We start from the raw sequence: 27757 nt of genomic DNA on the forward strand, positions 1-27757 counted from the left end.
GGGAGGATGGTCTAGATGACCTTGAGGTCCCTTTCCTGCCCTACATTTCTATGATCCTATGATATATTAACTGTAGTTTCAAACTGATTGTATATTTTGTAAAGGTAGGAAGAGTCTTATCTTTCACTCAGGAAGATTTTGCAAAACCTTTTAATTGGCTTACATGTTTTGTATGAGTATAGAAGATACCAAGAACGAATTGCAAACTAGATAAAGCTATCACAGTGAGGAATGGTCTTATATATCTTGAGCCTGATCTGGAAGCCCTCTGAAAACAGAGGCCCCATTGACTTCAGTGGGAGTGTTAGATTTACTAGGAGTTCAGGATTTACCTCCTTATGTTGACACTATATATTAACATACATTCTAGTAATGGTGTTACCATCATACGAAATATAAATGTAACAGTAAAGCCCAAAGTTAGTAGGTAAAGTATAGAGGACCAGCCTTCTGATTCTCTATATTTTAAGATGTTCAAGATTTTAAGAGAGAAATCTGTTTATTTCAACTATTCATACCCTCTGATTTCCCATCGTTTTGTAAGCTGAAACATAATGGTGCCCAGTTTGCATGCTACTTTGTTAAGCATAGAATAGTAACTGTATACTATTTCATCTATTCTGAAATATCAGGCATATAAATGACACCAGTGGAGATCCCTAAATGTATAAGAAATAATGGTATTCTTGTTTGTCTTCATAAATGTATGATCTTGAACTCCATTTACATTTTCAATGAAATTTCTCTGATATAATTAAAAAGAAAAATATATTATTCATAGTTACTTTTATTAGTTTGCATTATTCTATTTCTTTAATAATTTCCTACATCAGACAGTCCATAAAACTGCTGTTTCTAATTTTAATGACATACTAGTACATATACTGGCCCAATCCTACAACTCTTTTACATGAGTAATCAATTAGTAAGGGCTGAAAGATCAGGTCCTTAGGAAAGAACTACATCTATAGTAAAGGAAAATAAGAATCAACATGTTACATGATTCTAAACCATGGTGGGTTTTACTTTTGATTATAATTTACGTTAAATGATCTAGGTACATTTGTGGATGGAGGAGAATATCTGATTTGAATTTTCCTTACATGGTATCTTCATGTAAATTCCACACAAGTAAAAAGAAAGAAAGCAGTTTTGGTCACATCAATAACATACCTCTGTAAAAGTCAATTTCTCTTATTATTTTTTCTTCTCTATTGAGGTTGACTGTGAAATGGCTCATATTTTCATAGCCAGGCTCTATTTTTTCCATCTGAAATGTGTTAGATGCTTCAGTAATTCTAAAATAGAGATATTTTGTCATTTGCATTTGGGTTGGCAAATAAATGTTTACAAAATGGATAATTTATGATAAGTATCAAAAACATACACATCCTCTCAAATGGGAAGTACTTACTTTTGTAGCAATGCTTTGACATTCTGTGAAAACAAAAGTGAAATGACTGAATGCTTAAAAGGTTCATTTTATTAAACACGTTTTATACTTTGATACCTGTGTTGTTTCTAAATATGGTAGCTTGAGCTCTCAGTATAAATGAGAGCTATGAGGCCTATGAATAAGATTAGACTGAGGTTGGAACTAGTTTACATGTGAACAACAGTGTGTTTTAGGCCCTAATTCTCATTTACATTAAGTCCCCTTTATACTGCTCTGGAAGTGTAAAGGGACCTTAGTAAAAATGAGAATTAGGCCCTTAATATCTGCTTTTATTGAGATAGATACATAGGCTCATATGCAGTGCACACACAGGGTCAAAACTGAAGCTGACCGGCCCGACCAATATTCCCTCCCAGACATGACCCACATACTCCTACTGTCCTTGATAGTGACTTCTGTTTCCTAGAAATTGGACTGGGCAAACTTTTCCCACAGACTAATTTATCCAATGCATTGTGCCCTTTTGCTTTATGTAAATTAACTGAGAATAGACTTTTGAAGTTTTACAAATTTATCATTATTCATAACTGTTCCATGAACATTTCACTCTAGCACATTTCATTCTAGGACTATGTCTGATGATTCACAGTGGGTAATTGGTCACCTCTAGTTCTGACGCCTTACAGTTCCACATATTCTACAGGTGGTTTTCTGCCCTTCAGGACAAATTCCTGTTCCTGCACATTGTTCCTGTAAAAAAGATCCTCCCTGCTGGGGGACAGATGGGATTTTAAGATTCCAGGATGGAAAGTCACATAAGACGGAATCCTACTTGACTGAAATCAATGGGAAACTTGCCATTGATTTCAGTGGTAGCAAATCCAAACTCATAGTAAGAAGGAAGAATAGTCTTATAGTTATGGTATTGGAATGTGACCTAGAACTTCTTGGCTCTGCCATAGTCTGTGTGACCTTAACTGCCCACAGGCAAAATAGTGATAATAATTCTCTACTACCTCACAGAGGTGAAATGGCTAAATACATACACAGAATTAGGGCGGGGGTGCTCAAATATTGCAGTGCTGGGCATCATGTAAATATATATGAAAATATTGTTTCTGCTTCCCGGTTGGATGACAGAAAGCTTATAAACAGAACAGCATTTTTGGTGTGACTAAAAAATACTCATTCTTGTGCTTACCCCTTTGTTTCCATGTTATTCAAATGAAGAAAAATCATTTCTGCCCATTGTTGTGAATGAAAACTCGTTTGTGTGGATGTTCACTGGGAAGTGAACAAATAGGGATTGTACTTGAATTGAAAAGTGAGTCACAATTTGTTTGTGATTAATTTCCCCCACTCTTTTCCTACCTCTGTTTAGAATCCTCTGAAATATACCTGCAAAAACACTGCCATTTCTGGCTCTTCCATGAACTGGATTCCTGATTCAACTAGCTTAGACACTGTCTCCAAGTGATCTGCATACTTTTTCATTAGGGAGCGGACATGTTCCAGTTTCTCCTCTTGGTTTCTAGTGATTATTTGTGTCATCTCATTTTTCCTTTCTTCCAGTATTGCATACAGAAAATCAAATTTTTCACACAGTTGCTCTTTCTGTCTTCTGCAGCATTCCTGTGAATCATTTGGTCTATGTTAGAAGTGTTATGTTGCTTAAAAGTGTTTCTATTTTTACAATTACTTGGAATTGTTTTCATCAAAGACATCCTTTTCTGAACAATACAAGGTTTTTTTTTAAAGACCCCAGAGACTTTTGTAATATTCTAAGTTAAATCTGTTTGAACAAAAAGTTTTGTGAATACTTGTGAATATTTTTAAAAACAAATAGACTATTTCATTTCCAGCATGCTAAAAAAGGTGAAAGACATTTGTGTTATGTTTGTATACTTAACAGTTCATAGGAAAATCAGGAAGATAATTGCCATATTAGCAGCCAAATGAGCAGAACAGGACAGATCAGCTCAAATGAGTTCTAGAGAAAATTCCATCACCACTAGAGCTCCGGAAATGCTACTGAGCCTGTTAGGGCCTATTTATCCTTTACACTTAAGGCCCCTTTACATCACTCAGGTAACATGAAGAGGCTTAAAGTGGGTGTCAATTATACTACTTTTACTGTGCACTGAATGAGGCGGGGTCCTGTGCCAAAAATAGCATGTGGTCATGTAATTAAAGACTGTATCATAATAATGCACAGAATAGGAACAAATTAAGGTTCCAACCTAAATTCTGGCTTTTCCTACCTTTCAAACAGTTGACTTTGCAACCTAAATAATATTTATTTAGTATAGTTATTTTTACTGTAATAAATATGCTTGTGCTGTACCTATGGTTGTTCATGTTGTCATTTTAGCAGAACTCACAAGCTAAAAACAGATTGGGGTTGATGAATGTTTGGATTGAACATAGCATGCTGTGGGAAGTGGTGTTGCTGAATCTATATGTGGTGCTCTTCCCTGGGAATAGGGACTGAATCAACTCCCCATGAAGGCATTTGGGGTCATTATATTTCTGCCATCTTTCAAATGAGACATGAAACTTAGCTCCTGATCCCTTGGGATAGTTAAGATCCCACATGACTTTTTGCTTAGGGGTTTATGACAGATGTGCCAAAATCAAAAATAAACAGTTGCTGAGTGCCATTCTGTTTTCCCTTCCTCCTTTTCAGTCTATTTCCCTTTCCCCTTTTACTTCCTGTCAAGGTTCCTTCCCCACTCTGAACCCTAGGGTACAGATGTGGGGACCTGCATGAAAGACCCCCTAAGCTTATTCTTACCAGCTCAGGTTAAAAACTTCCCCAAGGTACAAACTTTGCCTTGTCCTTGAACAGTATGCTGCCACCACCAAGCGTTTTAAACAAAGAACAGGGAAAGAGATATTCTCCCCAAAATATCCCCCCAAGCCCTACACCCCCTTTCCTGGGGAGGGCTTGATAAGAGTCCACACCAATTGGTACAGGTGAACACAGACCCAAACCCTTGGATCTTAAGAACAATAAAAAATCAATCAGGTTCTTAAAAGAAGAATTTTAATTAAAGAAAAGGTAAAAGAATCACCTTTGTAAAATCAGGATGGTAAATAGACTCACTCAGGGTAATCAGATTCAAAACACAGAGAATCCCTCTAGGCAAAACCTTAAGTTACAAAAAGACACAAAAACAGGAATATACATTCCATCCAGCACAGCTTATTTGACCAGCCATTAAACAAAAGGAAATCTAACGCATTTCTAGCTAGATTACTTACTAACTTAACAGGAGTTGTAAGTCTGCATTCCTGATCCGTTCCCAGCAAAAGCGTCACACAGGCAGACTAACCCTTTGTTTCCCCCCCTCCAGATTTGAAAGTATCTTGTCCTCTCATTGGTCATTTTGGGTCAGGTGCCAGCGAGGTTACCTTAGCTTCCTAACCCTTTACAGGTGAAAGGGTTTTGCCTCTGGCCAGGAGGGATTTTATAGCACTGTATACAGAAAGGTGGTTACCCTTCCCTTTATATATATATATATATATATATATATATATATATATATATATATATATATATATGACACTTCCTTTACAGTTTTCCCCCCATTCTGTTTCCTACCTAGTGTATCTCTCCTTCCTCTTGTTCCATCCTTGTCCTCCATTTCAGTCTGTCTACAGCTACGTTCCCTGACCCTTAAAGTAGGTCACTTGCTAGTGGACATAACATCAAACATCATTCCAAGACAGTGGTGTGTTACACATCCTTCACATTACTATGGTTTGGGAGATTGGATGACCAAAGAGGTTCTTCTCTCTATACATACAATCTGGAATTTTATTACATTAAAATTTGCAATCAGCATCTATTATAGAGGTCATTGGTAGTAAACTCTGTACGTCCAGGTTGCAAAACAGTCTCTACTATGCCCTGTTTTCCAAAATAGTCATATTTTGTGTTGAAATTTTTCATATTTAATCTGTGTGAACGGTTTTTGTTTTGGTTTATTTTAAGTCTGACCAAACCACCATATCAGTTTTTGAGTTATAAGTAAAAAAAATATATATATACTCTCTAATTGTAAAAATTCTCACCACACTTCTTTAAAAACAGAGCTACAGCAAAAAGAGATACAAGATGAGACTTGGCACACTCATCATTGAGTACTAGTGCCATTGCTTGCTTTGAAAAATATTGGCTTGATTTACCAAAATTCTGAGCATTTGAAAATTGTATACTAAGGTAAGTATCATAACTATACATATATAGACACGATTATGGAAATTCCTACTTTATTTATTACTTGACTCTCACATTTTATAGTCCTAAATATTTGTTTCTTTTTCATTATGGTTTACAATTATATAGATTTTTACACTTCATTGCTGCTCTCAGTAGAATATGTGAATTTGTGTTACTTTTTGGTTAGTTTGTTGTAATTTGAATATATATTGGCCTGTTTTTTAAAACTTTGCATAGAAACTGTAGCTAAATTTAGAACTGTGGGCTTACTGTTTACAAGAGCTAAAAGCAACCTGACCACGTACTTTCAGTATTGCTCACTCTAAAGTAGTGTAAGTAGTGCAATGTGTCAATTTGAGTAGAGGATAGGAAAAACCAGCAAGCCTGATTCTGGGGTCTCTTGGTTCCAACTGTTCATCTGAGCCTTCAAGGTCAAACTGATGTCAAATTCAAATGAAGGGAATGTGATGGGAAGAAGTATGAGTTGTCTGCAATATGAAGTGGAAGCACTATGTAATGTTTCAATCTCTGTTTTCTGTAATCTCTGATTTTACGGATGTAAAGCCTATTAAGGTGTGTGAAGGTAGACAGGCTCTGCACTTCTTATTCTATCAATCTCAATTTCTGATTTGTAGTTCAAAAGGTGGGTACTACATATGAGTGAATGACTCTGAGAAAGCTAATTTCAGATATTGCTGTTTTTTTTAATGGAGTGTTCTCTGTAAACTTCAGTTTAGATGTTTGAAGTCTTGGTTTTGGATTAACTAGTCAAATCTGAAGGGAAAGAAACCTAATCTTTTGTTCTATTTTAATTTCTACACTTAACTTACTTGAAAGGCTCATTTCTGTCTGCAAACTCCCGATAGCAGCCAATTTCATCCTTGCAATACAAAGGCTTCTTGACTACAAAGTTTTGACTTTGCCGCTTACATCCTCTCTCATTTCCGTGGGTTAACAGTTTTACATTCTTTGAACCAAATTCTGGACATTATCTGTTCTTCCTTACTCTGGTTGCACAGGGAAATAGGTGACCCCCTGGCAATTGTACATTACACTGTGGAATTAATTTTTCTTGCCAGTTAGAACCTATAAATATTGTCTTTAAATGTTACTTACTGCACTTGCTATTTATTGCTCCTATTTTGAAGGATCAGGAGGTTTTTAATTTTTTTTCCTTCTTTTGGTGTGTGATTGGTTCACTAGGTGCTTCATCAGGGTCTGACCTTAAAGTGATTCCATATAGGCTCCTTCCACAGCCTGTCAAACTGTGCTGCTCCCAAACTGACCAGAATAGTGATCTTTATTTGCTCTATTGATACAAACATCTTGGAAGAACTGCATGAAAGACACTTGTGCTAGCAAAAGAATGAAATCTATCCCAGCTCTCTCAGAGCAAAAGCCTTACAAAAAAAAGTGGTCTCCTTACAGTATAACTCATGAACAAGGCAAGGTAAATAAATACACACACTACTGAATATAATTAAGGCAAGGTAAATAAATAAATATACACACTACACACTTTCACATACTGGTGAAAGTAGGGCTCTGTTCTCCTATTGGCTTCAATGGATCAGGATGAGTCTGCAGATGAAGATCAATCTCTTACACCCCAATCCTGGGAGATGCTGTGTTCCTGATCCTACATGCTGATTTCACTGAGAGATGATGGCACACCACACTTTCCAGGATGGGACCCTAACGTCTCAGTCACGTTCCTATGCTACTAAGTTAAAGCAACAATGACACTATTTCAGTCTACAAAGACACCCTTCTATCTAATATAATACACAAATGTAATTAAAAGTTACCATGCATGAGTTTCTTCTCCCTTACATATCAACCATATTGAGGTCTCTAGTCTGCCAGAGTAAATGGGCTTTTGCTAAGACTATCCTTTTCCCAGTACCCTAACAGTGTATCTAACCATTGTTCTGTGATCAAATATGTGCTCTTTCCTACCTATATGTGCTTGACCTCTGCCTGCCCTTTGGCTCACACAACAGAAGAAGGCAGCTCTCCATGAGTTGAAAGACGGTACTCAAAGAGCAATAATCAATGGTTCACTGCCAAAACTGAGGGTGTATCTAGTGGATCCCACAGGGATCAGTCCTGGGTCTGGTACTACTCAGTATTTTCACTGATGACTTGGATAATGGAGGAAGGTATGCTTATAAAATTTGCAGATGAGACCAAGCTGGGAGGAGCTGCAAGCATTTTGAAAGACAAGATTAGAATTTAAAATGACCATAGCAAAATTGAAGTATTGGCCTGAAATCCACAAGATAAAATTCGATAAAGAGAAGTGCAAAGTACTACACTTAGAAAGTAAAAAACAAATGTACAACTAGAAAATGGGGAATAACTGGCTAGGTGGTAGTACTGCTTAAAAGGATCCAAGGGTTACAGTGAATGACAGATTGAATATGAGTCCACAATGATGCAGCTGCAAAAAAAGCCTAATATAATTCTAGGGTATATTAACAGGACTGTCATATGTAAGACACGGGAGGTAATTGTCCGGCTCCGTTTGGCACTGCTGAGGCCTCAGCTGGATTACTGTGTCCAACTCTGGGCACCACACTTTAGGAAAGATGTGGACAAATTGAAGAGAGTCTGGAGGACAGCAACAAAAATGATAAAAGGTTTAGAAAACCTGACCTATGAGGAAAGGTTAAAAAACTGGGCACGTTAATCTTGAGAAAAGAAGATGGAGGGAGGCTCTGATAACAGTCTTCAGATATGTAAAGAGCTGTTAAAGAGGACTGTGATCAATTGTTCTCCATGTCCACTGAAGGTAGTGCACCCTACATTTACCCGTGCATCCCTGATTCACCACAGTAATATGATCATGGTGTGGTTATGATATAATTATGTAGCATCTTGTACAAAGTATGCCTTGTGAGGTATCATTCTAAACGTCTTAATCTGCCAAACATTAATATCTCGTTGGAACGTATGTGCTATTAAGTTATAAAGTTTTGCTATGTATGTGTTACTGAAAGATGATGTGAAGATGAAAACACCCACAGCTAGCATTTCAGGTACAATAATGAAGAGGCTAGACAGTGCTGATGGCCCATCAACAACCATAAAAGAGCTTAGCCTGCCTGGGAATGCTTCAGACAGCCTATGGATAATGGCTGCTATGACTCAGCAAGGCATGCAAGGGCATGTGACAAGACCACTTGACACTGAACTCCATTTTGGTACCTGTATTTTTCCACAAACTGGGCTGGGAACTTAGCTTAAAATAAAGGGTTCCTGCCATATGGAGAGACTATATAAAGTGGGGAATGACATCATGACTGGCCTTCACTCCTCCACAACTCAGCACCTGAAAGAAGCTCTGGAACACAAAGGACTTGGAACGGAGGGGAATCCAAGATGCAAAGCAGATGCAGCTTGTGCCTTAAGAATCTGCAAGCCTGCTTGTATTATCAATCAGGGTTAGAAATTGCTAATTCAAACCCCATCTATCTAGTATATTATGTTTAGCTTGCATTTTTGTTTATTTGCTAGGTAGTCTGCTTTGATCTGTTTGCTGTCACTTATAATCTATCTTTCTGTAGTTAATAAACTTGGTTTATGTTAACGAGAGCATTCTGAGTGAAGTTTATGGGGAAATCTCAAAGGCTGTTGCACATCTTCCCCACATCAAGGGGGGGCGAATTAATTAATGAGCTTGCATCATATAGATCCCTGAGCAGTGTAAGAAGGTATAATTCTGGGTTTATACTCCACTAGGGGTGCAAGCCTAGAGAGCTGGGAAGTTGGCTGGGGGCCTCCTCTTTGTCCATTAGTGGCTTAGGTAAAGCACTCAGGTAATTCAGTTGGGCGTATGGCGCTACCTTCTGTCGTGTTGGGTGATAACAGGGCCTGGAGAGGCTGGCTGTGTATCACCAGCAAAGCAGCATGAGAAAGGCCAACCCAGCTGAATTGTTAGGGGGCACAGCAGTTCCAACGGCTCCCAGACTGCACCGGATGAGTACAACCCATCACAGGCAGGATAACAGGTAATGGATTTAATCTTCAGCAAAGGGAGATTTCAGTTAGATAGTAGGAAAAATTTTCCAACTGTAAGTATAGTTACGCTCTAGAATAGTCTTTCATGGGAGGCTGTGGAATCCCCATCACTGGAGATTTTTAAGAGCAGATTGGACAAATGCCAGTCAGGGATGGTCTAGGTTTATTTGGTCCTGCCACAGCAGACCATTTACATGACCAAAATTGCAGATGCAATTCGGAAATCTCAGCATCTCCTTGATTTCCTTCCCATCTTAAGTTTCAGGTAGAAGCTATATCCCAGAGGTCAAAGAACCTGTGGTCCACTACAAAGCTTTCCAAAGACAGCATTTTTTTAGCTTTTCACTAGTGTAAATAAGAACAGAATCTGGCCCACTTCATGACAACACAGTGGAGTTACTCCAGATTTAACCAGAGCAGTGGCAGCAGGTGCTTATAATAAGTAGTGAGGTTGCAAGCAGCATATGATCCCTTCTCAGATTTGCAAAGTGAAAAACAGAGTCACTGTAGCCAGAGTGTCACAGGGAAGAGTTTTGGTTGGGAGCGGAGGCATAAAGGGGCGTGCTAGGGATCTTAGTGATGAAGTGGGTAGAAAAAAAGAATTTCACTCCCCTTCTGTTCCCCCTGTGCTCAGCCCTGCCAGCCAATCTCATCTCATCCCGTTCATGGCTCAGAATCTTCTCAAGCCTCCTCAGTCCCCTTCATCCCAATCCCCAACTCATCAGACACTGCCCCCCTTCCCACCTACCCCTCCATGCTGAGTACTTCTCCACTCCCTTCATCATCCAACTGCCCCCTCCTCACATACACACACACCTACCTATTCTGTCCTCCTGTCCCCTCAATGTCTCCTTTCCAGGTCACACATGGAGAAGAGGACCAGCTATCTTTATTGAGGGCAGCTTGACTTCTACCCCATTTAAAGCATGAGAGACAAAGGACATCTTTACTAGAAAAACCAGCCTCACTTCCACCTACAAAAAGTTTACGGAAATGAGGCATCCTAGTACCAATCCCACTGAGAGTGACGGAAGACGGAAGCCGCAAATCAGGGGAATAGTTTGTGAGATTACTACAGGATGTGAGGAAATCATGAGAAGCTTAAAAGAATTTCTGCAAGTGTGAAACTCAATACAGTATCATCAGGAGTTGGCAGCTCTGGTGTAATATATGCAGACATTTGGCAAAATAATTCGGGAACCTGTTAAAAGAAGCAAATTATATAAATGCAAGAAAATTATCATGAACAACCAGATATGTTCTTGGATGTCATGTTCAACACATAACTCAAGCTGCATTACTTACCTCTACTGTCCTGCAGGTCTCCTCCAGTTGACCTACTATTCCTTGCACTCTATCATTACTGCCCACGAGTACTGCAATGCCATCACTGAGTACAGACTAAACAGGAGTAGGAGAATGAGCATATGCAGAGTTAATAATATGCAAGTTGGCAGTTTTACTTTATATGCTTTCTTCTCATGCGCTTTTCACAAAATAGCACATATAACCTGAGGTGCAAAAACAGTGGATGAGTGGGCTACACAAGGGTATATAATTGCTCAGAACTAGAGCTGATAGAAAAAATTGAATTTCCATCATTTGGGAAATTCTGGTATTTTGACATTTTGTTTCCATCCTGAACTAGAATGTAAATTTGAAACTTTTCCTGGAATGAAAATTTCTGAAAAATTGTGAGACACCTTGAAAGCCTCTAAAAATGCACGGGGAAAAAATGTGCAGGTACATCCATTTGCACACGCACGAAGCACCTTTTGAGCAGGCAACGTGGGTAATTAGGTACCAATATTTGGTTTTGCAGCAGAGTCAGGCAAGCTATTCACAGTGAATAAATTATTTCATTAATTTAGCTCCTTTTTCTGTTCCCGAGTTATCTGTGAATAAATTATAATTTGTATGAATTTGTTAACTGGCCAAGCTTGCACGGCCTTATGCTCAATTTGCTAGCATTTGGCTGTAACATGATAACTTCTGAATGCCACAGCCAATCAATTCCAAATGTCCAGGAATATCTGAGGAATCAGTGAGCAGGAACCCCATTGATTATGGTGAAAACCAGAAAAAAGAAAAACAAACAAGAGGGAAATGGGGGATAGATGGAGCCCCTGGCATCCAGTTGGCAGAGCTATCAGGTTCAACAACCTCTGTAATTGTTGGTTGATGGCAGCCATTCACCCCCTCCTAACATAACACCCCTCATCTTAGCTCTGCCCAACCTCCCAACAAAGTTTTAAAAGGTTGACACAGTGAATGAGAAAAAAGAAGAAAGAGGAATGGTGTAAGGCAAGGGAAGAATGGAGAGGCATGAAGGAAGGACGAATGGTGTCCCACACATAGCCCCTGGAATGCGGGGGACAGATGGACAGGAAATGAGGGGGCAGACAGAACCCCTGGGGTGTGTATGCGGAGGTGTGGGAGGATGGAGGACCCTGGTATGAGGAGATGGGAGAAAGGAACCACACACATAGAGCCCCTGGCATGGGGGAGAATGGAGAACCCTGACGGGGGAAATGGGAGAGCATACAGAACTGCTGGCATGGGGTGAATGGGGGACCCAGGAACATGAGGGCACACAGAGCCCCTGCTTGGAGGGAAGAAGGGAAGGAGGGGAGCACAGAGCTCCTGACATAAGGCGGAAAATGGTGTGGGACATGGAATCCCTGAACAAGAAGAGGATGGGAGGGTGGAACACAGGGAGCTTGTGAGGGTGTGGGGGACAGCTGGACACAAGGAGCCCCTGGGATGTGCAATAAGCTCGCCCTACAGTCTAGTTACAAGTGTAATGACACATATACATTATTTGACAGCTATTTTATGCAAACATATTTCATCCTATGGATTGCTCACAAGCTATTTGTTGTGGCTGCTGCTTATTGCTCTGTCACTCTAACTCACATGGCATTATTTCTGTCCCCTGACTAGATATCTTCCAAATCAACAAGGAGCTCTCAAGACAACTACCAGAAACTTCTGTCATAATTACTTGTGCAAACATAGTCACATGAACATTCGGGAGACTCTTTCCACAAACTTTCTTGCAAGAAAGTTGTCAGAAGGGAGTTAAAAGCGGGTATGGATGCCAAAGAGATTGCACCTTTCTTATTCAAGAGAATGTTTGCAAATACTTTTCCAAAGTATTTCCTCAGTTCTAGTTTACACACACGTGCATCTGTGTAAAAAACAAAAAAACAAAAACAAAAAAACCCTGGAGGTTGGTGCTGTAAATTTGGCCTTCTCTGGTTGTTTAGCTCACTGGGCCTCCCCAGAAAATGAGTTGCTTATCTCATGAAGATATCCCAGTGAGTCAGTCTTTAAATGAATACTGTATTAAAAATAAATAATCAAGTTTTTTACTAGTGACAGTAATGGTAGAGGATACTGGGCACACAATGAGCTGCCAACTATTTAACATCCCTAGCAGAAGAGGATTTTCCCCCTAAAGACAAAGATCCCTATTTAAACAGAAGCAAGAGAAGCATCCAATATAAAAATATTAGACTTGAGTGGGGTTGCTCTCTCCCTCACTTCTGCTGGCACTCCTGCCTATGCTCCTGGTCTAAAAGGACTGAAAACATGAGTCTGAGAAATGTAAAGGGAGATCAACTTAAAAATCACATCTGTCTGAAAGCATTTCCTTACTATTATTACAGCTAATATGTAATTAATTATAACTGAACACAATTAGGAAAAATATATTTTTTCTCAATTTCTTGTAAAATATTTTACTCTGTAGAGTTGGTTTCTCTGGAAATTTGTGTGGGTCTTTCACATGGCAAGAGGGGAGAAAACAACTTTAAAAAAACCCAACAACCAAAAACCAACACCACAGAAATATGGAATGTAAACCCACAAAATTGGCAGGGCAGCTGAGGGGAAGATTTTGTACTTTGAACTTTCTTTTTTTTAACTGACTAGATTTCATGTTGATGGTGTCCCTTTACATTGAGTGGGTCATTATGATTAGAAGCAAAAAAAATTTACCTTTTGTCGCTGGTAAACGTTTTTGAGAGGAGCAACCTGGCAGTCTTTATGGGCACCAAAAACTTTGCACATTGAACATGTGGGTATTTCACAGTTTAAACAATAGATATTAATTTTCTCATCCTCATGCTCTTCACACATCGGCTGCTCAGATTTTCTTTCAGGTCTGTGAAAGTTATCATTAAACACATTAAAATAGTCACTTGTTTACTTGCTTTACTGATCTTGATAACACCTGTGTCCTTCAACACAAAACAAAGGGATAAAAACAGTACCTGAGGTTTCAGTCCATAACCACAAAATAGTTTAAACCTGCTAACCAGTGGTGAATAAACAAGTGCAAGTACTTTGTAATTTTTCCTGACACAATATGACAAGCAGGGAAGCATGACTTCATTGTATGGCCCTTATTCAGGAAGGTGCCTGTGTACGTAAACCCATTGAAGTCAGTGAGACTACTCATGCACTTAAGTTAGGCATGTTGTTTAACATCTTTCTGAATCAGCACCTACATGCTTGAGGTCTTCAGGGCTCAGTCATACAAAAAGTTGAGCAAGCTGGCCTTGATCTGGTAAAACACTTAAGCAGGGCCTTAATTTTACTTGAGTAGTCCCATAGGTGTCAAAGGAACTTCATATACTTCAGATTAAGTCCCTATTACAAATAAAATAAAAGAATTTAAAGGACATCATGCTTGGCACCATGCAGGATTGAAACCTTAGTCCCCATCCATACTAGGCTGGGAACCAAATTAAAGAGTCATGTTTGGAACTGCATTTAAAATGATCTTAGCTGAACAAGTTTCTAACATGGACTTTGTAGAGTAGTTAACACCACTATACTAGCCATTGAGGATAGAGGTTACATAAAAAATGACCCTTGTTTTTTTAATGTTGTTTACATAAAAAATGCCCAAGAGGGCTACATAGGCTACAATAAAATTTTTAACATCATTTTAGCATGGCTTCCCTCATCCACACTAGCCAATCTGTCTGCATTAGAAATAAATTTACTTGGAACCGTATTTAAACTATTTCTTTAATTTGAGTCCTGATCAAATGTAAATGGGGTCTCTGTTTAACATGTAATCCCCAAGGAGATTACCTAGATTCCTGGGGCTCTGTCTGCTGGCAGCTCAGGGAGATGTACGCTGTCCCTGGTAGGGAGGGGGACCCAAGGCAGACTCAGAGTCTGCCCGGCAACCAATAAGGAGTAAGATGCCCTTCCCAGGGAGCTCAGGAAAGGGGAGAAGCCATTTTTGAGTCAGTCTGGAGCCAGCCAGGGAAAGGGCAGGGCTGGCTGTGTGGGGAGCTGGTGAGTCCCAGGCCTGCATGCAGGGCTCCCCATGAGAGCTGGCCTCTAGGGACTTGAAAGCAAGATCCCTCAGCTGGGCTTTTCCCTCTCCACTGATGACTCCCAGTGTGTAGAGTTTTGCTGGGAAACTTCCCCAGCCAGGCTGAGTTAGCCCTCCAGCTCCCTAGGTGAGACCAGTCACCACATGGTCAGCTCTGCTCTGGCTGCTAGTCCAGGGCTGCTGCCTGCTGTGTGTGTGTCTGGTCACTGGGGTAGGAGACTACAGTTTGGATTTTAGTATAGTTGTGTAATCTACACCTTGAGCCCTGCACCCCTTTGTGGTGAAGGGAAATCCGGAGACCAGAAGCAGCCTGACTCCTGCCTGAAGAGGATCCCTGCCAGCAGAAAGCAGCCCCTCTGCAGTGACCGAGGAGTCCAGAGTCATCTCTGAACCTGAGGATCACTCATGGAGTTTGTGAGTGCACCATCTTTTAGTTAGTCAGTCAGGGAAATTGTTTTACCACCTCCTCCCCCTTGTGAGTCCTTTGGGTTGTACTGAACCCAGTCAGCCACACTGCTAAACCACTGCAGAAACGATATCGTGGTGATAGGTCATCAAAAGCCCCAACAAAGTACGTGTACCAACGGGACACTGATCTTACATTTGCTACATCAGGTCACGTGACTGGAGAAAGTCACGGGTATTTATCAGCGTAGGCACCGGTGACCCTAAGAATAGTGTTTTACCCTGTTATGTTATATAATTTGTCTCCTGTTTAATATAATTACTGTGTTGAATATATTGTATGTGTTTGTGTTATTTCTTGGGAGTCTCCAACTATCTGGCAAGAAAGTGGGGGTTACCGTGTGGTTAGAATTTTTCTTCCAACCTGCCTGATGACCCTGCCAGGAAGGAGGGAGGAGGGTAGAGGCACGGCCAAATAAATTCGTAGGGAAAAATAAAGAAGTGGGTGAGTGCTGAGTGGGTGGCAGGATCCAGAAGAACTCAGACCTGTCCATCAAAACCTCTAAGCAGATTGGCATTAAAGAAGGTAACCAGGTGGAGAGGGGGCGCTACAAACATACCCCATATCCCCAAAGCTTCCACTTATAGAAAAGTCCTATAGAATTTAACAGAAGTGAAGACAATTGCTCCACAGAAATGTAATAGTTTATAGAAACTACTAGTTCCTATATTTAGTAGTTTATAAAAACCTATAGAACTGAACAAAGAATGAGTTAGTTTTAAGACTTTTAAACCATTGTACAGAATTCTGTGGTGGGGAAACAACTGTCCATAACATTCTATTAGATGCTTCAAAAACTAATTAAAAGATTATCATTTCTATTAAATGATAGAAGACTCTTCCATACAGGTTAGTACAGTGGGGATAACTACTGCTTTTCATGGATAGCAGGCATGTTTTCTCTTTTGCACTACTTGAAAGGGAAATCAAGACAAATAGATAAAAAGTTGGAAAAAAGTTGAAAATAAAATATTTTCTGCTTCCATTTTTTAATTTTATGAGGTTTTGAAACAAAAAATTATAGGAGTCTGTTCATACAGTAAGCAAAATCTGTGCTCTGCAATATAACTGGATACACAGTAATAATGAGATGAAGTAATAAGATTTCTAGAAATATTCTATATTAGGATCAGTTTTCTACCAGGCAGTTGCATAATGTGTACATTGTAAAGGATGCTTTAAATTGTGTGCAGATGATTCCAAAACACCCAACTCCCTATGCATACTGTGGGGCAGCAGCAGGAGTTTCTGCACACACGGGTGGATGGACAGCAAACCTCGAAATGGCAAGACGACTGAAATGCCTGCACTTCCTGAAAATATTTGCAAGACTAGAAATCATCAGTTATCTGTCACTAAAACCATGACCAATAACATGTCAGACATACAAGGAGGGTCAAAAAGGTAAAGGTATCAAGTCGACCCAGTGATGACCTGAGGGACCCTTTGTCAGAAGTAGCCAGTCTTCAAAAGGTATCATAAGGAGTTCAAAGAAACCAAGGCAGAAATCTCTGGACCAATGAAGCTCTCAAAACTAGCATAGAAAACTGGAAAAGAAACTGATATGCTGTTAATTTACAAGCCTCTTCCCTGAAAAATGAGAGACTTTTACCAGAGCCTCTTGGGCCACATTCTGATCTCTTTTATACCATCGTAAATCCGAAGTCACTCCACTGAGTTCAGAGTAGATCATCTGGATTCACATTGGTGTAACAGAAGTCAGATTCTCCTGAAATGAAAATTTAAATACTAGTCTGTAGGAAAATATTAGCACAGTTTTAGTAGTAAATTATTAATCATAAACCTATTGAAGAAGCTGTTGGTAGCTGAACTGATCTAGCATCTAGTGTTATGAGAGACACACACTTATTATATACTCCACTGACTCCTGTGAGAGTGCCTGTGCAGATGGCTTGTAGGATCAGACCCTAAAACTGCAACTCAGAGAGATTCCACAAGTAGTAACGAAGCTCCTGATCTGACTTGGGATGCATCTTGGCTCCCACTCTCCTGGGTCCCCGGAATAGAGCCTCCTTACTGTTGCTTTGCACATGGCTAAGACTTGATCCTTAAAGCAGAGAGGGCAGAAAAGGTGGGGGAGTAGCACTGTATGTAAGGGAGCAGTATGACTGCTCAGAGCTCCGGTACGAAACTGTAGAAAAACCTGAGTGTCTCTGGATTAAGTTTAGAAGTGTGTGCAACAAGAGTGATGTAGTGGTGGGAGTCTGCTATAGACCACCGGACCAGGGGGATGAGGTAGATGAGGCTTTCTTCCGGCAGCTCTCGGAAGCTACTAGATCGCATGCCCTGATTCTCATGGGTGACTTTAATTTTCCTGATATCTGCTGGGAGAGCAATACAGCGGTGCATAGACAATCCAGGAAGTTTTTGGAAAGCGTAGGGGACAATTTCCTGGCGCAAGTGCTAGAGGAGCCAACTAGGGGGGGTGCTTTTCTTGACCTGCTGCTCACAAACCGGGTAGAATTAGTGGGGGGAAGCAAAAGTGGATGGGAATCTGGGAGGCAGTGACCATGAGTTGGTTGAGTTCAGGATCCTGACACAAGGAAGAAAGGTAGGCAGCAGGATACGGACCCTGGACTTCAGGAAAGCAGACTTCGACTCCCTCAGGGAACGGATGGCCAGGATCCCCTGGGGGACTAACTTGAAGGGGAAAGGAGTCCAGGAGAGCTGGCTGTATTTCAAGGAATCCCTGTTGAGGTTACAGGGACAAACCATCCCGATGAGTCGAAAGAATAGTAAATATGGCAGGCGACCAGCTTGGCTTAATGGTGAAATCCTAGCGGATCTTAAACATAAAAAAGAAGCTTACAAGAAGTGTAAGGTTGGACATATGACCAGGGAAGAGTATAAAAATATTGCTCGGGCATGTAGGAATGATATCAGGAGGGCCAAATCGCACCTGGAGCTGCAGCTAACAAGAGATGTCAAGAGTAACAAGAAGGGTTTCTTCAGGTATGTTGGCAACAAGAAGAAAGCCAAGGAAAGTGTGGGCCCCTTACTGAATGAGGGAGGCAACCTAGTGACAGAGGATGTGGAAAAAGCTAATGTACTCAATTCTTTTTTTGCCTCTGTCTTCACTAACAAGGTCAGCTCCCAGACTGCTGCGCTGGGCATCACAAAATGGGGAAGAAATGGCCAGCCCTCTGTGGAGATAGAGGTGGTTAGGGACTATTTAGAAAAGCTGGACGTGCACAAGTCCATGGGGCCAGACGAGTTGCATCCGAGAGTGCTGAAGGAATTGGCAGCTGTGATTGCAGAGCCATTGGCCATTATCTTTGAAAACTCGTGGCGAACCGGGGAAGTCCCAGATGACTGGAAAAAGGCTAATGTAGTGCCAATCTTTAAAAAAGGGAAGAAGGAGGATCCTGGGAACTACAGGCCAGTCAGCCTCACCTCAGTCCCTGGAAAAATCATGGAGCAGGTCCTCAAAGAATCAATCCTGATGCACTTGCATGAGAGGAAAGTGATCAGGAACAGCCAGCATGGATTCACCAAGGGAAGGTCATGCCTGACTAATCTAATCGCCTTTTATGATGAGATTACTGGTTCTGTGGATGAAGGGAAAGCAGTGGATGTATTGTTTCTTGACTTTAGCAAAGCTTTTGACACAGTCTCCCACAGTATTCTTGTCAGCAAGTTAAGGAAGTATGGGCTGGATGAATGCACTATAAGGTGGGTAGAAAGCTGGCTAGATTGTCGGGCTCAACGGGTAGTGATCAATGGCTCCATGTCTAGTTGGCAGCCGGTATCAAGTGGAGTGCCCCAAGGGTCGGTCCTGGGGCCGGTTTTCTTCAGTATCTTCATAAATGATCTGGAGGATGGTGTGGATTGCACTCTCAGCAAATTTGCGGATGATACTAAACTGGGAGGAGTGGTAGATATGCTGGAGGGTAGGGATAGGATACAGAAGGACCTAGACAAATTGGAGGATTGGGCCAAAAGAAATCTGATGAGGTTCAATAAGGATAAGTGCAGGGTCCTGCACTTAGGATGGAAGAATCCAATGCACCGCTACAGACTAGGGACCGAATGGCTAGGCAGCAGTTCTGCGGAAAAGGACCTAGGGGTGACAGTGGACGAAAAGCTGGATATGAGTCAGCAGTGTGCCCTTGTTGCCAAGAAGGCCAATGGCATTTTGGGATGTATAAGCAGGGGCATAGCGAGCAGATCGAGGGATGTGATCGTTCCCCTCTATTCAACATTGGTGAGGCCTCATCTGGAGTACTGTGTCCAGTTTTGGGCCCCACACTACAAGAAGGATGTGGATAAATTGGAGAGAGTCCAGCGAAGGGCAACAAAAATGATTAGGGGTCTAGAACACATGACTTATGAGGAGAGGCTGAGGGAGCTGGGATTGTTTAGCCTGCAGAAGAGAAGAATGAGGGGGGATTTGATAGCTGCTTTCAACTACCTGAAAGGGGGTTCCAAAGAGGATGGCTCTAGACAGTTCTCAATGGTAGCAGATGACAGAATGAGGAGTAATGGTCTCAAGTTGCAGTGGGGGAGGTTTAGATTGGATATTAGGAAAAACTTTTTCACTAAGAGGGTGGTGAAACACTGGAATGCGTTACCTAGGGAGGTGGTAGAATCTCCTTCCTTAGAGGTTTTTAAGGTCAGGCTTGACAAAGCCCTGGCTGGGATGATTTAACTGGGAATTGGTCCTGCTTCGAGCAGGGGGTTGGACTAGATGACCTTCAGGGGTCCCTTCCAACCCTGATATTCTATGATTCTATGAGAGCGCTTTGTATCATTGATGTGTTGGGTTTATGGAACAAAAAAGCAAAACAAAAACTAAAAACAAAGCTAATGCATGAGAAGATGCACTGTGCAACTAAGCGCAATAATAAATTAGCAAATATGCAGTTAGTATAATTAGGGCCAGAAGTGGACATATGTTGATTTACATGAGCTGAGGATATGGACCATTGTGTACTCATTTTATATTTTCACGTCACTGTCATTCAAAGGAAAAATTAATTGAGCGTGATAAAGAATGGTTGTTCTAATAAATGTCGCCTTATAGTATGTGTAAGCTTTCTGGGCCAGATTCTGCTCTCCATTACACCAGTGTGAATCTAAAGGAAAAAAAAATAATCACTTGAATAAAGGTTTACAGGAATGGGTACTACATTACCAAAATAGAGGAGGAACTGTTTAGTCATGAGTGACTGTCTCGGGATTTATACAGTGCCAAAAAGCTTCAGTTGAAATGTTCTGTTGAAATTCAGACTCCCACACTATGCAGAGTTTTATTTGGTAACAATGCCAGTCATTTAATTTAATACTGAAAAATTAACATTAGCCTCCATAAAGGCCCGACTGTGCCTGCAAGGCAGAGGCCCATGTTGGGGGCTTTGCAGTGCCATTACACCCCAGCGAGCATTCCAGGGAGCACTGGATGAGTGTGCCAGGAACACAGGAATGCTCTCCTCCCTTAGGATGCTCTCCTCTGTGCACCCAGACAGCTCCACTGGCTAGTGTGATGTGCAGCTGGGAGCCATGGACCCCTCTCCTTGCATCCACCTTTGGGGTCATGTCCCCCAAAGGATGCTAGGTGGGAGGTTCCCATGGTCGAGAAAGCTCAGGGATTACAATGGTGAAGAGGGGCACTAGGAAAGGATATGAGGAAGGCTCTTGGCATTCTCCTCCTGTGCAAAGCCTGGCAAAACCTAGCCTTTAATTTGGGAAGTAATGAGACAAAGAAGGTGTTATATTACAGAGTGTTATAAAGAAAGTGGAGTAGTTACTATAGATCATTCAATAAGGTGGAAGATATACAAGAAAGGTAACAGGCCTAATTTGCCCCAGTTTTTTGGGAAGGTAATGCCACTGATTTCAATGGGGCTACACCAGCATAGAATAAGGCAGTGTGACTCCTGGCAACATACTCATGATGGCTTTAGAAAAGTTAGGGTGAGGGAGATAAGCAGCTGAGGCATACAACGTGTCAAATAGCTTAGATAATGCTCTGAAGCATTACTGTTGCCAGGATAGCCCTGATAATTAGTGTAACTCTAAGGACATAAGTGAGGGTTAAAAATACCTTCATATATTAAAAATAATCCTTGCAGAGAAATAACAGAGACAACATACATTTATATGCATATTTTTGTTCTCTTCTGTAGTTCAGTTTATTGCATTTTATATTTGTGAGGTTAAAAAAATAAGAATCACCAAATCTCCTATGATCTTTTACATATTCTTGCTGCAATGGCTGCAGAATAAAGCCATGGACTCATGGGAAAAAAGAGTAACATCCATAGTATTAAAGTTAACCTCAAACTGTATAGAAAAATGCAAAAAGAGGTTAAAGACCCACATATGATCAGCTTGTTCTGTTGCCTGCTACAGCCAGTGAAGTAGCTCTGCTGATTCATTTCCTCTGATTTTCCCTGCTAACTACAGGGTATTTGTATATCACTGACACATTTGGGGACAAAGAGTCATGGGAGTAGCTGAGCTCTGCTCAGCGTGCCACTCTCTACGGGAAAAGAGTAAGACAGCTCTCAGTCAACTTTGTGCTCCCCAGCTTCTTGGTTTGGCCCCCAGCTTAGTTTAGGGCAGTTCCATGGGGCCATCCTACAGCCAAGGATGGCCAGTGCTCCAGCCACACACTCCTCTCTCCACCCATGCTTCAGCATGGGGTGGCGATGAAGGACAGCGTAGAGGAGCTTGCATCAACTGAAGAACACTTTTACATCAGGGGTATTTTCTAGGTGCCGGATCTACCCAGTTTTAGGCCCCTTTGCTACACCGGAGTAGTGCAAAAGGGGTGGAGTTGGGCTGTGAATTGGGCGTGCAGGGTTTCATTATGCCTTGTAGCCATTGCCTTGTACTTGGGGAGGCATGGAGGCACCATAATGCTGCACTGCCAGCACTGGGAGACATTGTGCCTCTGGCAGGGAGTACAACTCCTGTGTCACTCTTTGACAGTGCAGCCTACATTCAGAGTTAACAGTCTGTGTTGGGAGAAGAGGATGCAAGACCATGACCCTGCTTCCTCCTCTGCCTTCCTGCCTCATTTGGTGTAGCTAGATTTGCTAACCAGGAGCAGTTTTTGTGCAGAAGGGAATACAACAACTTCAACTGTGGGTCTCCTTACCCTTCCTCCCCTTGTATACCACCACAGAGGCTGGGAACAGTTTGATACATAAAGTAAATTTGTGACAAAGTTTCCCTTAAATCAGTGAATATGTGCTATTCTTTGTTGGCATTTTTTGTGGTCGATTTGAGATTTTCTACTGAAACTGTCCTACACGGTCTCATTGACAAAAAGGTTTGTAAGATGGCAATTAATGAGGGAAATCTATAACCAACCAACCTGCTTCTAAAAGGCAGCATTCAGCATGAAACCAGTGCTGCAAGCAACCCCTCACTTACACTGAAGTCTGCTTGAGTCGATAAGGATTATTGGCTTGAGCAAGACTGTAGAACTGGGTTTGCTATTTAGTTTTTCTTCTCTGTGATGCAAACGGAAGTATGATCAGTGATGTGTGAGCACCTTTCCTGCTTATCACTTGGTAAGAAAGAAAATGGTAATGTTCTATTGCTGGCTCAGTTCTGTATCCAGTAGTTGTTAGTCTTACTTTTTAGGGTTAACTCATGCTTCCCCTCCAGGATTTTGGTTTTCCTATGCATAACTACACTGTGTTGTCATTAACTGTTATTTCTGGCATTTTCATTCTCTTCTGTACAGAAAGTGAGGCCTAAATAAGACTTGATTTCATGAGTTCACATCCCAAGCTTACAGGAGTGCTTTTTAAAAATATTGATGATTCAGTATTCTGATGCAGGATGGCTTCTGAGTATAATTCAGATATATTTTTTCTCACTCTATTTGTCCCTCAGGGCTTCCTAACAAGTGCTGGCACCTTTTAAAGACAGGAACACATGGACTGAAAACAAATTGTGGAACATGAAAGTTTTGAAAAATTTGTAAGACTGAGTAAATGGGCGAGACCCTTCTTTCCTTAGTCACGTGACTAACCCAATTGACTTCAAGGACTCTGCTTGCATGACTAAGGATCATGCATATGAATAAGGACTGCGGACTCAGACTCCGTGTGGGAAGCAAAAAATCAGCACCTATTTTAACGTTGCATTCTGTCAAGTGATATAGAATAATAAGTGAGGGCTGATTTCATTCCACAATAAAAAGACAGAGGCACGTATGATATCATTCCAGTCTCCAAGTACAGTAAACCTCCACCAGCTCCAAAAGATAAAATGAAATAAACAGAACTAACAACTCACAAAGCAAAGGAAAGAAAAAAAAATGTCATAAGCTGCATCATCTTGTATGGTAAATATTCTTTTAAGGATACAAATTAGTATGTTACCTGGTGGACTCCTGCTTGTATATGTCAATGATATTTTCCACTAATAGGTTCCTTTGAAGTCCATACACACCATGTCTGTCCAGAACCACTTCATGTCTGCAAGAGGGACAGCGAAATCGACCACCTGATGCCATAGTGGTGCCTCCTCTGGTTGGCAGATACGGGTTAGAGGCCTGTTCTTGCCAAGCAGTAAAATTACAGGTGAATAAGGCCATGTATAGCTTTTTTTTTTTTTTTTTTAACACTGTGGTTATTCTAATAATGACCTTAATTTTCACAACACAAGGTGCATATCAGGCCAACTATTTCAGATCTAACCCAAAGCCCACTGAAGTCAGTGAAAACACCCTCAGGACTCCAATGATCTTTGGATCAGGCCCTTAAAGCAGGACTCTCCATTGACCTAACAATCCCCAGATGAAAGTTATGGCCCTACATCACTTCACTTAGCACCTGCCAGCTAATAATATTGCAGCAACCTGTGCTAGAGATAAACATACCATTCTACAGTGCTAGAACATACATAAATTTGAAATTAAATATCTTTAAACATTTTTCAGGGCCGCACAGAGATTTTAGGGGGCCCTGGCAAAATCTGGAAGTCAAGCCCCTCCCCCACCCTTCCAAAAAAATTATTATGGAGACGAAAGAGCTTAAGGAGGTAGGGCGAGATGGGATCATAGAAGGCCCAGGCTTGTGTGGGGTCTGCCCTGCGTGTAGCCAGGGGGCTGCTCCGAATCCCACCTCTCCCTGAGCTCTGGAGCAGTATCCCTGATCTTGTTCCTACTTTGGGCTCCAGGCCTAGTGGATTCCCTTGGGCCCAGTGCAATGAGCCCAGTGGCAGTGGTGGCATCTGGACCTGGCCAGGCTGGGCAAGTGGCTCCCCGCACTATCAATGGCAGGCACCAAACCAGAGTGGCACTGCCATCCAGGACACCAGGTCACAATGTTCTCACTCAGATTTGGCCCGGCCACCTCTCCGTCATTTTGGGGGCTGGGGGCAAACTGTCCCGTTTACCAGCCCCCCAACCCCAGGTGACCCTGCCTCTGATAGATCTTGCTGGCTCTAAATACTTGAAACAGAAAAGTCAGTCTGAATAAAAATAAATGCAAAAAATGGGTCAATGTATAAAAGACAAGACAAGGGGGCAGATCCTCTGCTGGTATAAGTTGTCTCTATATATGGATACTGTACATGTAAACACCATATGACAACTCACAGCAGCAGAGGATCTTCCCCCACAGATCTCCAGGCAGAGAGAGCCAAACAGAGATATTTTCTGTCTAAGTAGCTTCTATTTATGCCTTTTTAAAAAACTTGCAAATTCTTAAGAGCAAATAAACTGATGGTATAAATTCTCCCCTCCCTTTTGCCTTGGGAAAATTATATTTATACCTGCAAATCTTCATATTGAAATAAACCTACCTGGAAAATATCGCTGGCACATTTTCTACACAGGTTATGCTGACAGGGGAGGATGACCACAGGTTTAGTAAACATCTCTAAACAGATGGGGCAAATAAGTTGTTTCTCCAGGTTATCCATGGTTTGCTGCTCTTTGGAAAAGGACTTGTAATTCAGAGAAGTGCTCATCTCCTAGCTGTTCCAAGGTGCATATGTCCAGAATAAAAGAGTACCATCGATCAGTTTCCGGGTTAGTTTCCTTGAAATAATTCCATGGCTTGTGTGATCAAATGTCCTTTGAATTTCTTTCACTGGAGGACATTGTTAAAACAAAGAGCTGAAGGGAGCTGGAGCCGTTTTTAGCAGCATAGCGTCACAAGTTGCCATTCTAACTTGTCCATATATGCAAGTGACACAAGGACAGATTCAGACAGGTGATGGATTACAGAGATGAGAGATCAACATTCCTGTCTCAGTGCAAGGAGGAGGCGGAGGAAGGGGAGAGGAGTTGACAGTTGTCATTGACACATGGCAGCACTCACCCCCTTGGAGAAGCACAAGTGTTAACAGCACAGCGAATGCAATCGAGTTCATTCTTATCTCTGCACCACAGTGAAAATTATAGGGCCCTGAATAACCTGATGTCAATTTCTGGTGAAGCAAAAGACTATTATCAGAAATCGTAATGTATTGTTTAATTACAGTATGAAATAAATACAGTTTTAATAAACTGAAAGGTTACAACAACTACAATGATATTTGCAATAATTTGACTTAGAAGTATTAATAAACTCAAAGCCTGAATTTCAGTAGCGCTGAGTACTCACAAATCTAATGGAAGTCAATAAGAGCTGTGGATCAGTTCCTAAATAATTAGGCCCTAAAAGTGTAATAACTTTAAAAAACTAGTACAAAAATTCTCCTGACTTTATAATTGCTTGAACTTCCTTAGGTAACTGGAACTTAATTTAGAGTGACTATTTGGTCCATTCATTCCATAGCAATTAAATAATTCCAGTTCCTGATTAAAAGCACAAAAGATATATGAAGAGATTTCATTTTTACTAGCAGAGGATAGGTGATAATTGTGCATGTTTTCCTTATCCATAGTATAATCCAAATATATTTAAGCTTTGGACACTGCTGTGTTTATATCTGTTTATTAGACACATGGATCCTTCAGAACTTGGCACTTGTTCTAGAGTTATTTTTAAAATGACAATTTCCCAGATAATTTCTGGCATGTGATGCCTGATCTTAGGGCAAAGCCATCTGTGCTTCTATTTGCCAATAATTTATCACACAACTGTACAAACAATACATATTCCATCTACAAATTTAAGCCCACTCCCCACACATACTGTAAGGAATTGCACTGTCTGCTTACATACTGTACATGCAATTAACATATTATCTTCAGTGTTATTTGACTATAAGAATAATTAGTGCAATACAGAATAATTGATCAGTAAAGCACCTTATAGAAGGCCTTGTTGTTTACAATAGTTAATGTTCATGAAGTGTTTTGAATAGGAAAAGTGCTATATGAGTGCTAAGTGCTATTAACAAACCCGGTGTACTCTGGGACAAGATGGACCTAAATTCAATAGCAAGGCATCTAGTTTTCATGCAATACCAATGCAGCAGTCTGGAAACTCTGCAGCAGATTCTGATGAATTAAAAAAAATTGATGTTTTTGCTGACATACATATGAAAATGAGTAAAACACTTTGTATGCAAAGTAAGAGAATCACATTAAATTCAATTTATTTTAGTCTGCTGTTGATTTTCAAGGTAAAGTCAATGGGGCCAGGATTTCACCCAAAATGTATAAATAAATCAGAGACCTTGTCTACACAAGAAAGTTGCACTAGTTTGACAAAATCAGTTTCAGATCACACCTTTAATGAAACTAGTGCAACTTTCTTGTGCAGACAAGACCTTAAAAGTTGTCAGGGGGAAGTTGTTTTGGCAGCTTGGGGACAGCTGGGAGTTTTGGCACCAGACAGAGGACGTTGGAGAGGGAAGTTTCTGGCAATAGAGAAGAGATGCATCTCTTTCCCTCCCCTCTGTGGGCAGAGTCAGAGATGACTGTTAGTGTCTATGGAAGTTTGAACTCCTCATTCTCTCTCCCCCAGCCTTCAACTAGCTTGTCCCTTCTGCATCCCTCCTTTCCACTGCAGGCAGTCTTTAAACTTGGTAGGGAAAGGGGAGAAAGGGAGCTTTTGCTTTACTCAGATGACTAGGCATGTACTTCTAGCCTGTGAAGTAAAGCAGAAGACGATGATCTTCTGAGACAAAAGCTAAATAATATAAGTATCTATGTACTAAAATGTTTATACACAACTGCACAGAAACAAGCAAACCAAACTGGAAGGGCTACTAAATGATGGAGACTATGATGCAGTAGGCATAACTGGAATTTGGTGGAATGTCAGTATAGATGGGTATAATCTCTGAGCAGCCAAGACTGAGATGGAAGAAAAGGTGTTCTCTGTAGAAACATTTATGGTGCCAACAAGCTGC

The 27757-nt window shown here is 41.0% G+C and overlaps 1 protein-coding gene across 2 annotated transcripts in view; it reads right to left on the reverse strand.

Annotated features, from left to right (window-relative positions):
- TRIM55 (tripartite motif containing 55) overlaps nt 1–25420 on the reverse strand; it is a 65370-nt gene extending 39950 nt beyond the window's left edge. For both annotated transcript variants that reach the window (XM_077808983.1, XM_077808982.1), the window contains exons 1-7: nt 25253–25420; nt 23827–23999; nt 13647–13812; nt 10950–11045; nt 2795–3028; nt 1415–1437; nt 1174–1298 (exon numbers count right to left, since the gene is read on the reverse strand). In XM_077808983.1, the coding sequence (XP_077665109.1) occupies nt 1174–1298; nt 1415–1437; nt 2795–3028; nt 10950–11045; nt 13647–13812; nt 23827–23999; nt 25253–25420 (985 nt within the window). The remainder of the gene's footprint in view (nt 1–1173; nt 1299–1414; nt 1438–2794; nt 3029–10949; nt 11046–13646; nt 13813–23826; nt 24000–25252) is intronic.
- Between the last annotated feature and the right edge of the window lie 2337 nt (nt 25421–27757).

Source organism: Eretmochelys imbricata, chromosome 2 (assembly GCF_965152235.1).
Source record: "Eretmochelys imbricata isolate rEreImb1 chromosome 2, rEreImb1.hap1, whole genome shotgun sequence".
In the NCBI taxonomy this organism is placed as follows: Eukaryota; Metazoa; Chordata; order Testudines; family Cheloniidae; genus Eretmochelys; species Eretmochelys imbricata.